Genomic DNA, 13,947 nt, shown 5'->3' with positions numbered 1-13,947 from the left:
AAATGTTGACATGCCCTTTTCAATCAGTCAGCAAATAATTAAGGGTATGGAAAATATACACAGATTCTCTCAAAAGTCCATTACACAGTAATAAAAATTGATCATGTACTAGGCAACAAAGAATTTCCCCATAAATTCCATAAACTAGAGATCATAAAGGCAGTGATATTCCTGGGCCATAAATTTCACCAAAGTAGAAAAGAGAGCCAGTCCAACACCAAGGGAACAAAAGCATACAACACTCCTCACAATAGATTATGAATCCACCAAGAAATCAGAATTAAAACAACCTAAAGACGAACTGGGCATTACTAAAAGTAAGAACATGACTTGCCAAGGTCTATGAGATGTGAGCAAAGAAGCGCTCTGAGGAAAACAATTTTATAAATGAAATTCAACTGAAAAATCTGTTAAAACGAGGCCAGCCCAGAGGGCTGTCCAGGGTGAAGGCTGCACAGGCTTGGCGGGACCCAGCACTGGGCATGCGTAGTGCTGTCCTGCGGCTTCCAGGCTGAGCCCGGCTGGGTGGAGCCTCCGGGATCCTGGATACAGGTATCCCCAGGTTGACAAGGGAGATGAGTGGCAGCCCTCGGCAGAGCTGACTGGGAGGAAGTGTGAGCGCGAGCTCGGGAAGACTCAGCTCATCAAAGCTGCCCCAGCGACGAAAATAAACCCAGTGATCAGGAAATTGACCAACATGATGATTTAGGAGGAAACGAAGTACTGGCCAGGACACTCTGACAGAATGAGGAAGGTCTGAAAAAGAAGCAGCCTGAGAAGTAGCACGCTGCTTCTGCAGAGGAACAGGCAACCATCTAACATAACCCCTGCACTCCTTCTTCCACGGGGCACTGAAAAACTGAGCCTGGGATGGGTGGGGACCTGTCCTCAAAGATGCCCATTCCTACCAGGTCCCTGTGATGCTAGCCAACCAGTGCGGTGGCTTCCTGGTTGGCTAGCAACAGGATACTGAAATTAAGAAGGATAAATGTGATATTAATTACACACGATATATATATGTATATAATGAAATGTATACATCTCCAGCAAGGCTACATGTGACCAAAAGGGAGGGACATGGCCCATCATGAGAGGGGAATGGTGTCAATTAGGAGTAGAGAGAGGAAAAAAAAAAATCATACTTTCTAGTCAAAGGAGAAAGATGGAGTTGAATCTATGGAGCAGTCGAGGAGACCTTCAAAGTTATATTCTCTTTAATGGCTCATTTTCCCTGGAAAATGTTCTGTGGCTTTGAAAAACAAAACTTTTCACTTAAAGCTAAGGCAGTTATGTCATTTACTGTCACAACACATAACACTTTTAAGAATGAAAGAGACTCTATTAAACAGTTACACCAGGACAACCTGCAAAAACCTGGGCTTATACTCATCCTGCCAGAGAAGACAGAAAAATAGAAGATGGACATAAAGTAGTGCCTAGGATGATGCTAAAAGTAGATACACTTACTAAAGATGAGCCATATTTTTGGTTCTTAAATGTTTTAGCTATCAAAACAACAGAGAAACACAGTTACACAATTAATAGCGCCCAAAAAAAGGAACAGTTTAGGAATAGGACTCTTTGGAACTAAATTCAGTAGAAAATCTCCCGCAGGTAGCTGTAAAAACACGCTTGTGATAACTAAAGCAACAAACCCAAAGATGCTGCAGAGGTGAGCTGCACATTGTCTTGTTTTATCTCTAGAAGGATCTCAGAAGGTCTCTGGTTTTGAAGATAATATTTTCTTTCTCTTTTGACTATTTGCATTTTCCTTCTTTTTCTTTTCATCCTTCTTTTTTTTTTAAACAACAACTTCCTCTCCTCATCCTCCTCCTTCCTTTTCCTTCTTACACTGTGTTGTTGGCCACGTATCCACGTTTTTAAGACATTAGTCTACAGATGTTATTAAATTTGCCATCACTGTGGGTTTTGATATAGATACTGTGCCTTCATTGAAAAAGAAAATCAGATACTTTCTTTCTTGTATTTTCTATGCCCTGGGACTATTTAATTAGCATTAGAGAGATTCACTATTTGAAGATCTAGCAGACTGGACCTTGAAATTGTCTGGGTCTCCCACAGGCAGAGGGGCAGAAGGGTAGTGGCGGTGATGTTGATAAAGTCTTTGACAATATCTTTGTATCTTCCAGTTATTTGGTCTGTTTAAGTTTCTTTCTTTTTTTCATGGTCAGTTTTGCTTATTTATGTTGTCCTAAGGAATCATTTGGTCTTCATATTTAATTGTGCATATATCTTTCAATTTCCTTTTTATCTGTATTTATTTTCTCATTTTAATGTCTTATTCCATATATTTGGCTTTTCCCCTCTTGGATTGTTTAGCCTACCTATTGACTTCTCTATTTTACTGTTTGTTTCAAATAATCAGCTCTTTTATAATTTGTTAATTTCTAGCTTTCTTATTTATATCTCCTTAGATTTAATGTGTTTTCTTTCTCTGACTTTTCAACATTGATAATTCATTTACTTTAATTATTTTTTATTTATCAAGATAAATTGTTAATGTTATGCATTTAACTTAGAACAATTCCCAACTTATAATGTAGGTGCAAGGGATATGTGATGTTTTCATCATCTTTACTCTCTAAATATTCTGCAATTTTAAGTTTGATTTCTCTGAGTCAAGAGTCATTTTAGAAAGAGATATTTACAATTTTTTAGCTGTAAATTATTTGTTTTTGGTTCTTTTTTTCTGAGTTTATTATTTTCCTGTCCATTTATTGTACTGTGTTCAGTTTATGTCCTCTGCCTCTACTTTGTAAGTTTTTTAATTGGGATTGTTTTTTGAGGGCCTATTAATATATACTGAATTTTTACAAATAGTTTGTAGACATTTGTAGGTTTAATTTATGTTTTTACCATATGGGTTTGATCATTTCAGTCAGCTCTTTGTTATTAATTAATTTACTTTGGTCTTCTTTATCCTTCTCCTTCTCCTTCTTCTTCTTTTCTATTTAGTGTCTCCTGATATAAAATAAGTGAACTAAAAGTGCATACTACCAATGTGTCTTTAATATTGCTTTTTTATTTATTAATTATCTTGAAGTTATATTTTTGGTATAATGATACTCATGATGTTATATCTTGGTTGAAGTTAGTTACAAATTTTCATTACAAAATTATGTGTTGAATTGTGTCCCCAAAAAGGTATGTTGAAGTCCTAACCCTTAGTACCTCAGAAAGTGACCTAGTTTGGAAATAGGGTCTTTGCAGATGTATTCAAGCTAAAATAAGGTCATAAGGATGGACTCTAATATGACTGGTGTCCCTATAAAAAGAGGAAATGTGGACACAGGCATGAACAGAAGAAACATGATGTGAATACCATGTGAAAATGAAGCCAGAGACCTGGGTACATTTACAAGCCCAGGAATGCCAAAGATTACCAACAAACCACCAGAATCTAGGAGACAGGCATGCAGCTGACTCTCTCTCCCAGCCCTCAGAAGGAACCAACCTCTGATCTTAGACTTCTAGCCTCCAAAACTGTGAGACAATAAATTTCTGTTGTTTAAGCCACTCAGTTTGTGGTACTTGGTTACAACAATCCTAGGAAACTAATACAGGCTGCTTGGCTTCGTTTATTGTTTTTTTTGCCTTGAATTCACACTACTGTCATTTGCCTAGTATGCCTTTGACAATTCCTTTATTTTCAAACTTTAATGCCTCTTGAATTTCTAAAACATAATTAGACCATGTCAACCCATGCTTAAAAACCCCTCAGTGACTCCCCTTTGCACTAGAATAAAATTATTCCATTTGAATAGCCTAGCTCTTTGCTACAAAGTGCAAAGCACTGCATGGTTCTGTCTCCACTCAGACCGCAGAGTCCTCTGCCCTTTTGGCCTCTAGCACAGGAACCTCATTTGGTACTTGCAGTAATCTGAGCCCTTTACATCCACAAGTCTCTTCTCTCTATTAGGAAACCTGTTCCTTCCACTGTTCAATCACTTTTAGCTTTCTGATTCTTCAAGTCTCAGCTCAAATCTTACCTTTTCAGAGATTTCCTCTCAGATCACTGTATCTAATGTGATCTAACACCAAAACCACCGAAACTCACAAACACGTCATTCATCATTCCCTCACAGCACTGATCACCACGTGAATTTATCTCATCTATTTATGTGCACATCCATCATCTCTACCCCCACTAGAATTTAAAATTTAAGTCCCGTAAGTGCAAGATTTTTGCCTGCATATTTCATCATGTCTAGAGTATATGCTTTGCGTGTTGTTGGCAAGCAGTAAATATTTGTTGAAAGAAAGAAGAAAGGAAATTACAAAGGATGGATGGAAGGAAGGAAATCTATAAGCCACTTTTTTTCTTTCTCATCCTTTCATAAAACACTTGCTTGGAACCCTCACTGAGAGTCTCAATTTTGTGTTTCAATGCTAGACTATTTATTCTAATTTAACCTTTCCTCCATGCTTCCTGTTGTTCCAACCATTTAATCATAAGCTATAACAGATTGAAAACAATTTTTCCATCATTAAAGAAATAATTTTTATTGATATGTGGTCAATGATCATTCCTTCCCCACCCAATCCCTATATGCAGTGCTTACATGGTAGATGGTGGAAGTTCTCTTCTGCCTCACCCCAGGGTCCTTTACTACCTTATTTCCAACATTATCTACATATAATCCAACATGATTTGAACACTTGAAGAGATCCTAACTAACAAATCCCTGATAAAAATCATAGAGAATCACAAAATCCTTCTCTAACAGGTCATAGGCACAAGGATTTCAAAAAAGAGACCAAAACTTTAGAAGGAAAAAAACAGAGAGACACATTTCCAGATGATTCAGTATTCCCTGTAGAGTTTATCAAAGCAGTTTTACTTATGTACTTTAAGATAAGTTTTAAAAATTAGTTAGATCGTAATTAAACAACATTAACTAGAAAAGAACGATGTTTGTACTAATTACAAAAAGCAGAGGATAATCTTTAGTTCACATACGTCCCCTTCCACCATGCCACCATGGGATGGCAGCATACCCTCAAATTACAGATTGTTTTTGAATGTGTCAGATCAAACGATACTACTGAAATGACGATGGGGCAATATTCATTTACAGGGCATCTGCTATTTCCAGACAATGGGGTGTGAACATTTCCTTGACGGTCTTTTCTCTCAAGGAGTCCACAGTGCACTAGGGTAGACAGGCTTATGCACAGATAATTTTAATTTAACAGCGTTCAATGGAAATGATAGAAACTTAGAGAAGGGGACTCTTAGCTTAATATGGAGATAAGGTAAAATCTGCCTGAGGAGATGATGTCTGGACTGGGTTTTAATATGTCAATGTTTACCTAGATTAAAACAGGAAGTAAATGATAAATATCATAGAGGGGCAAAAAAGACCAGTTTGTAAAATGAAGAAAAGAAGCTGTTGGAATCAAAGGAGGGGAAAATAGTTGTACCTCACAGGGCAGAGAATCCACTGAAAACTAACATTTTTTGAGCAACAGCTGCATGCCAGACATCCATCTACATGCAAGGAGAATGAAAGGCACACAACCTTTGCCCTAATGAAGTCTTTCTTCTAGTGGACAGGCTGACAACAAATAGAAAATGTAATGCCAAGTAATTATATTCACTCCAAAGAAAAAGCAAGCAGAATCATCAGTAGAGAGCACAGACACAAGGAGATAGCCGTTGGGAGGTAGTGGTATTTTAGAAAAGGCCAGCAGATGCTTTCACACTGACCATACATCACACTCGTGGCTAAAGTTCGTTAGCAAGTGAGCACTGGAAATGTACTCACCAACACCTGTCCCACAAAGGTCTGTGCCGAGAGCAACATTTCTACATGAACACGGAAGACTCCCTGGAAAGTGAGACTTCTTGAATGTCTACGGTCCAGGCTACGTGATGTTTCTTCCTAGAAGCAAGAGAAAGAAATCGAGAGTGAGCTGGGTCTCAGGGAAGGTCATCTGTTTTATGTGTGTTGATGGCGTCTCCTGCTGGAGCATCAGCCGGAACGCACTACACCTTGTCCAACGCCGGGAACCCTGGACTCACTTATTCCCTACTTCACACGATGAATTTTCCTGGGTTTGTATTCTACTGCGCTTCGGCAGTGTTTTCATTCTGAATTCTGCAGTCTTCACCATGCCCATCTCACATACTCTCAGCCCCAGACCCTTCACACTGACACTACTGTTATGATCAAGGTCGGGAACAGTGTGCTTCTCTCTGTTCTGGGCATGAGTGTCTTATCCTTTTCTGTCAAGATACACAGACAAAGAAAAAAAACTACAAATGGATTTCGAGGTGATACTTAAGTATTTGCTTTTTTGAGTGAGAAAGAAGAAGGAAACTTTTTGCTATTTTATGTTGATTTTATTCCTTATTTGGTATCACATCCTGTTGAAAGTATGATCCTTCCTCAACTTTACAAACTACCTTTACTTATTATACAATCCCCACTCTGTATCCGTGGGTTCTGCAACTGCATATTCAACCAACGTCGGCTAGAAAATATTTAAAAAAAGAAATTTCAGAAAGTTCCAGAAAACAAGCTTGAATTTATGGGGTGCCGACAACTATTTACATAGCATTTGCATTATATTTACAACTATTTGCACAGCATTTACATTGTATTAGGTATTATAACTAATCTAGAAGTGATCTGAAGTGTACTGGAGTATGTGCACAAGTTATATGCAAGTACTGTGCTATGCTATTCATATAAGGGACTTGAGCATCCTCAGGTTTGGGGGGTGTGTCCTGCAACCACAAAGGGATACAAAGGGACCACTGTCTTTGAAATTTATAATAATCCTATGAGGTAGCCAAAGTAAGTCTGATTAAATCCATTTTCTATTGATAAGGAAACCGAGGTACAGAGAAATTAAATGACCTGCCGGTGGGCAGGCAATGAGGACAGTCTGGAGTCTGAACTGGCCTCTGTGTCTGTTGACAGTCTTGAACTACCCCTGAGAAAGACACAAGTGAACCGGGATTGACCACACCATGCAGACTAAGACCTCTCTGACTTTTAGAAAAGCTCATTTTATGTGGAGCCAAGTTTTTGAAATGATTTAATTTTTCTATTCGTATTTTCTGAATGGTAAGAAGAGAAGTCTCATTAAATGGTTATTTGCTAGAGTTTATATCTTGATCAATGATTGCCACTAATACTTATGACTCATCCTGTGCATGCCTGGGAAGGGGTCTGGGCATTGATTTTTTAAAAAAATATTCAATGGCATGAATATGGAACACTCATTTGAATTCCATTATAAAATTGAGGTGCCTTTTGTGGCAAAACAAACTGGCCCTAAGATATAATAAAATCATACTTATGAATGTAGTATATCTTTTAAAATGCACATTTAAGGAGAAAATTATGACTCTCCAAATAATTTTTTTTTTTTGCGGTATGCGGGCCTCTCACTGTTGTGGCCTCTCCCGTTGCGGAGCACAGGCTCCGGACGCGCAGGCTCAGCGGTCATGGCTCACGGGCCCAGCCTCTCCGCGGCATGTGGGATCTTCCCGGACCGGGGCACGAACCCATGTCCCCTGCATCGGCAGGCAGACTCTCAACCACTGTGCCACCAGGGAAGCCCTCCAAATAATTTTTAAAAGAACTTTCCACAGTACTTAGATTTGTGACAATTTTGCATTAGGCCAACTTTCCCAAAGGCTTAGAGAAAAATACAACACTCTCAATTTAATTAGATATGGTAAATTATTAAGAAGTCACTCAACTATTATGAAACTCTCTCGTCAAGATTTAAAAGCAGAACAGTATAGTCTTCTGGTTGCTCAGACCCTGCTTATTAACATTTTGTAACATCTGCTTCCTATTCGAAATGAAAAGGTACCTCTGGACTGGAGGGCAGACATAAATTATATCAAAAGAATGAAATGAAAAATACAGCAAATGTTTATGGACAAATGCGTTCTCACATTTTTGTAACCACACAAAAATGAATATAATGGGGAAGAAGATACATTTCCTGGAGCAGAAGTCAAAGGAGATTAAACAATTCTACCAATTCAGTTGTGCACTGAAAAAAACAGGCAGAAGGCATAGTCACCACATCCAGTACCCATTCACGCACCGTCAGTGCTGTTAAGAAATCAGAACCCCAGGATTCATTCCCCAATCGCTATGCCGCTGCTAACTGCCTTTACTCTAGAAATAATTAGTAACAGCATGAACTCATTGAGCGACAAAATCTATAGAATTCCACATTAGGCACTTCTAGAATGCAGACACCTGAATTTCATATGATGACACTGGCAATGACCTTAAAAAGTTACCGAGTTATAAATTCTTTTATTTTACGTCAATGTTTAGCATCAAGAGGCAATGTTTCAAGCAACTTTTCAGTATTAATTACAAAACACAGTTGATGTGTTCTGTTATGGAAATCAGAAAAATAAAATTGGGGAAAGAAAATCTGTGAACAGATCTTTGCTTTCAACCATTGGTCCCAGAACAGCCATTATGTAACATTTGAGCGTTTTTATTCTCTTAAGCAGAGTCTTATCTGGATAGGATACCATTATTCTTACCATCATCATTTTCCAGTTGTTATTCAATAGTGCCCACCCTTGCAAAGCTTGTTTGGGTGTAAAAAAGTGTCCCTGAGTTTGTGGCTGGATGGCGTGTGCACGTATGCATGGGTTTCGGCCTGTGTGCACAACTCTGTGTGTTGTATTAACGTGTATAAAAGGCAATGTATACTTGTGAGTATATGAGCATCCTGCGTGAATGATTCATGAAGGTGAGGTTGACACTGACGTTCCTTTCTGCCTTCCTCATGGTACCTAACACAACTGTCATTTTAAAATTTGAAATAGAGGCATAGACCTCACGTTAGCGGGTGTTTTGTTCAAAACAATGACATCTGCTTCCAGAGCTCACAGGCACCATCATCCACACAAGGCACTGCTTCTCCCAGTGGTGGGAGAGGAGGCCTGGCCCTGTAGCTGCACCCTTTGGCATGGCGGCCCGGGGTCCTGTTTTCCACCCCTGAGCAGGATGGACCCGTTTCTAAGTCACCGCATCAGAGCCGGCTGTTAACCCGGGAAAACTGAGTGAAGCCTCCATGGTCTTCTGAAGACAAACGCATGCCAAACCTGTCTCTGATCTTCATTCAGGGGAACTGACCGAGAAAATTCCTTTTCCCTCGCTCTTTTGCCATTTATTAATGCTCCTCCAGATTAGCCTGGATATTAATAAGATGAGGAGTCCACTGAAGAAGGTCACAAGGGAGGAAAGAATAAACGCTGCTTGGATCTCAGCTGTACAAGACATTTTCCCCAGGGCTTCCCCACTACTGTCCTCTGACTTGGTTAGACACAACAGGAGACAGAACTGTCGGGCTGCTTCTTCTATGATGTCATGATCACATGGTAATGATTCCAGGAATTGGACTTCGGTGTACCAGAGTCCTAAGACCCGTGCGGTAACAGCGAGAGGGTCCAGTAACAACCGAGGTGCCAACTCACAGGACGCAAATGAATGAACGGCAGAAGGTCCACGACATAGGTCTTCGAAGACCAGAATTCTAGATTGGATGCTGTTACTGACTTTCTCCACGACCCTGTGGAAACTGTATCCTTTGTGGCCATGGTCAAAGGGTCATCCATTTGGTTTGTGCAAACAACTTCAGCACAACTCTTTTTGAGTGAAATGACTTCCAACCACATGTGTCAATGTGCTGATTCTTCTAAGTGATGCCACATTCTCAGTAACCACAGAAGGACGGATGAGAAAAGCACTTCAGGAGTTTTGCATATCCTCTCAGTCAGAAAGGCACGGTACAGACTGCAGGAGCTGCAGGAAGCAATTTCACCCGGGCGAACGCTGGCTGGCTGCTTTTGAGCTCAGGAATCTGTTCCCCTTATCTCTTCCTTATGGGATCCTCCCCTTTCTTGCTTTTATCCCCACCCTGTCAGCAAACCCTTTAGTCCAGCGGAGGTAAAGTTCAAAATGAGAGCAATAGCTTTTATTTCCTCTAATGTTTTCAAAGATGTAAGAAATGTCACGCTTTTCAGTGTGCACGAGTGGCAGGCAAATGTCAGTGCCCGAGGGAGGGGCTAGTTCCTCTTAGTTATTGTGAAGATGACCTGACATGAGCTGATGAGACCCAGGAGAGATGTTGTTGTCCTTTGGGGTCTGTCATGACTCTGCTACCAGTGGCAGACGTAACGATAGCATTTCCTAGAAATGCTACCACAGGTATATTTCCTTCAAGTTTACCTGTAATTTTCACAAAATGCCGTCATTAAGCTATCTTCTGTTAAGTTACTGTGTGGTGCCTACGAAGTCACTTTAATTTTTCATAGTCTTATTTTATGATAATACAGACTTGATAGAATCATTGAGGCTCAATAAGGTAGTGGGATCATGTTTAGAAAAGTATAAAACTCAATACAAGAAAAGGTACTGTTAGCTATTAGAGTTCTTTTTCTGAATGGCACTGATCATAAAGAAAGGAAGAGACAGGAGGATAAAGGAAGGAAGGAAGGGAAGGGAGGGGAAGGGAAGGGAGGAAGGAAGGGACGGAGGAAGGGAGGGATTTATTTGTTTATATCACATACACACTATACGCCTACACGTATTTGGAAAATAAGATCACAGTTTCCAAGTCAAAGTTCATTCACATCATTGACTTTAGTCACAACAGCTGTCACCATCAATGAAATTTTCTCACTTCCTAACTTTGGTGATTGAATATTGTCAAAGTATTACAAATTCTTTCCAAGATGCTGTCTAGGCCCCTTTTCCCCTTTTCCTGGAAACCGACCTATGAGAACAGAAAAATATTTAATTCAATTTAAACAGACAGGTAGTTTGTTTCTCTAATGTTCTTTTATTGTGATAATATTATTAGCTTCTGTGGTGAGTCAGAAAATGTGTGGATGGTTTCAAATCAGTCTCCAAATTCATCTGAACCTAGGCTGTGCACCCATCCCCATTTCCCCAGGACTGTCTCAGGTTCAGGAGTGAAAATCCAACACCCTGGGAGACACCTCAGTCCTGGACAAATTGGGCGAGTTGATCACCCTGCACCCCATTCACATTGTGGATGCTGCCTCATCCACACTGTGCTCCAGCCGCACTGCTTCCCCTTAGCTACAAGAACACGCAGGCTTTGCTTTTTCCAGCCTTTACAACACTGTTCTCTCTGCCTGGATCACCCACTCCCATCTCTAGCAGCTGCTATTCTCAAGTCTTCATTTGGATGCCCATTCACAACCTCCTGACCATCCTACAAAAAGCAGGGCCCAGCCCCGTGCCCCAGGATTCTGTTATGGCATCCCAACCCCGTCCTCCTTAGCACGTCATAACACTTATAGTTCTGTTCTTTCCTCGTTGCCTGGTTTATTTTCTATCTTCCCTCGCCAGACCATAAGCTCCACAAGTTTGGGGATCCTAACTCTTGTCTTCTTCACCAAGTACCCTGTGTCCGACCATACACCCAGCACATACCAGGCAAATCACATGAACTTAGTAAATAACTGGGGACTGAATGAATACATCATAGATCTTTCAAAATATTTGTTAGGTGGATGAAATACTGAATCTATTGATACATGGATCTTAAGTTAATCACACTTTTCTACTCCATATTTCCCATGTCTCACTACAAACTGTCCTCCGAAGGAAGTACCGTCAGCAGTGTGTATGTGCACAGGGCGTGGTGTGTGGTGTGTATATGTATGGGTGTACACGGTGACATGATGTGTGTGTCTGTGCACATGTGTGCATCCGCACTGAGCAACTACTATGTTCCAAGCACTAGAAGCACAGTTCATCCCCTCCCAGGGGATATAGTTACTGGAGGAAGACATTTACAATTAGAAACTCGCAAAGTGTCTGGGGAAGAAGCCAAGTAGTGGAAGGAGGACCCTCACCCAGGTGAGGATCCCTAGAGTTGGTGAGGAGGCTGCCTCAAGTATGTCGTGTTTGAAGCTGGGGTCTGAAGCGTGAGAAGCTACCCGGGCCCGGAGCCCCGGTGGGCTTCGGGAAGCTGGGACAAACCTTGTGAGGCTGGGGGATTCTCGTGGGTGAAGGTAGGAAGGGAAATGGCACTGCTGGACATGCTGGTTGGCTGGAAAGCAGTGGCCCAAGAGAAGGCTGGCAGTGTCAGAAGGGAACCTTTGTGTTCCAGTTTAAGATAAAAAGAAATACGAACAAACAAAAAATGTTATCTTAAGAGGAAACAGCTGAAGGACTTTAAAGAAGGGAGCTAAGTGATTGAAAGGACGGTCCTGGCTTCCATACAGAGAAGACACTGGTCAGAGTGAGTGGAGGCTAGTCCAGGCGAGACCCAGGTGCTGCTGGGTGGAGTCGAGTGGGCAGGTGTGAGTGAAGTCCGTCCAGGGGGTCAGGTCTGCACGTGGGGAGGAGGCGGTGTCAAGGCTGCCCCCCGCCCTCTGGCTGGTACTTCCTGGTGGTCATTGGGGCCTTTCACTGCTGTGCCTTTAAGACTAGGCTTAAGGAATGAAGACTCTGCTACTGATGAACTTTTTATTTATTTTCCAGTTCAGATGAATTTTTTAACATGCCAGTGATTTGATTAGAAAAACAGCTTCACTTTGTACACATCTCTGTAATTTACCTCTGGGCACTCAGATGTTCTGGAAAAATTATACTTTATAATGAGATTAAATAAATGTTTCATTTCAAAAATTTGCTCTCTTCAAGAAACGTGCCGTATCTGAGAAAGTAAGAACTTCATTTTTAAAGTGTACAGAGTAGCACTCATGAATGTGTGTGTTCTGAATGCTTCTGAAAGTAATGAGTAATGTGGTAATGGTATCTTTTAGGCGCCTAAAACCATCCATCCTAGTTAATGGTTTAACCCTACCTTCTTCTATTTCAAAAAGCAGGGGTTTACTTCATACCCCAATGGACATCTACACCATTGGTCAAAGACCCTGGTGAAGACATACGAGGGAGGCCTCAGTTCAGGCAGCGAGTCAATGACAAAATCAGGTCTCAAGTCAAGGATGAAGATGGTTTTACCTCCCCAGGACACTCATATCACAGTGGAAGCTGTGTCTGAGGTAAGCATCTTCTTGTTGACTTAATATGTCTGTCACTCTGGAAATGCCGCACTGCCTCTCAAGGTGTTTCCATGAAGCTATTTTAGGCACCAGATCTTCACCTTTCACCTTCTTCAGTTTTCAATTTGGGTTTAATTCCTCTCCTTAAAGTTGCACGGAATAGGAGAGATAGTAGATGAACCCATTTTAAAGAGAGATTTCTTTTGAGGGAATAGATTTAGTCCAGGTTCTATTTAGACCCGTGATCTATTGAAACTCACCGTACTTAAAAAAGGCACCGTACTTTTTTTTTCACTCTGTCATTCCCCATTTATTCTAAGTGGACAAAGCACCAAAGATGGTCCACTGTGGTAGTTATCCTAGCCCAGAAGAACGTCCATGCTATTTTGGTGAGCATATGGGTTTGTTTTTTAGAAATTATCGGCTCTGGACAGGCTGGTATTATAAACAATGTACTTGTATTTAAAATCCATACAGAAACCTTGAGTTTTGTTTTTACCTTTTGTTGAATTTGTTGGTTTACTTCTGAAATAGAAGTCTTTCCACAGGATTCTTATGCTCCTCCAATCCTAATTCTCTCATCAGTAAAACGAGGGGGCTGTTCTGGTGTTTGAGATTCCTACCAGCTTTGACACATTATGAATCTCTGATTCTATAAGCCCAGATTAGTTCTCTAATAGACGGTAAACACCTTTCCACATTCCACTGTCTGACTCCATCTCCCATATGGATTCTTTTTAAAAAATGAACAAGAAACTCATACAACTCAACATCCAAAAACCCCAAACAACCCAATTAAAAAATGGGCAAAGGATCTTAATAGGTGTTTTTTTCCAAAGAAGACATACAGATGGCCAAGAGACACATGAAGAGATGCTCAACATCACTAA

General features: G+C 40.7%; 1 protein-coding gene across 1 annotated transcript in view; it reads right to left on the bottom strand.

Annotated features, from left to right (window-relative positions):
• Nucleotides 1-9,296, bottom strand: part of KCNU1 (potassium calcium-activated channel subfamily U member 1) — a gene marked incomplete at its 5' end in the record, with an annotated part of 136,502 nt that extends 127,206 nt beyond the window's left edge. The window contains 2 exons of the mRNA XM_082680408.1: nucleotides 5,790-5,906; nucleotides 9,150-9,296. Of these exons, the coding sequence (XP_082536534.1) occupies nucleotides 5,790-5,906; nucleotides 9,150-9,296 (264 nt within the window). The remainder of the gene's footprint in view (nucleotides 1-5,789; nucleotides 5,907-9,149) is intronic.
• Between the last annotated feature and the right edge of the window lie 4,651 nt (nucleotides 9,297-13,947).

This window comes from Grampus griseus, assembly GCF_964374135.1.
Source record: "Grampus griseus genome assembly, chromosome: 21".
NCBI classification, from domain to species: Eukaryota; Metazoa; Chordata; class Mammalia; order Artiodactyla; family Delphinidae; genus Grampus; species Grampus griseus.
Note: the sequence above shows the minus strand (reverse complement) of the source record. Positions and strands in the feature narration are given on the sequence as shown.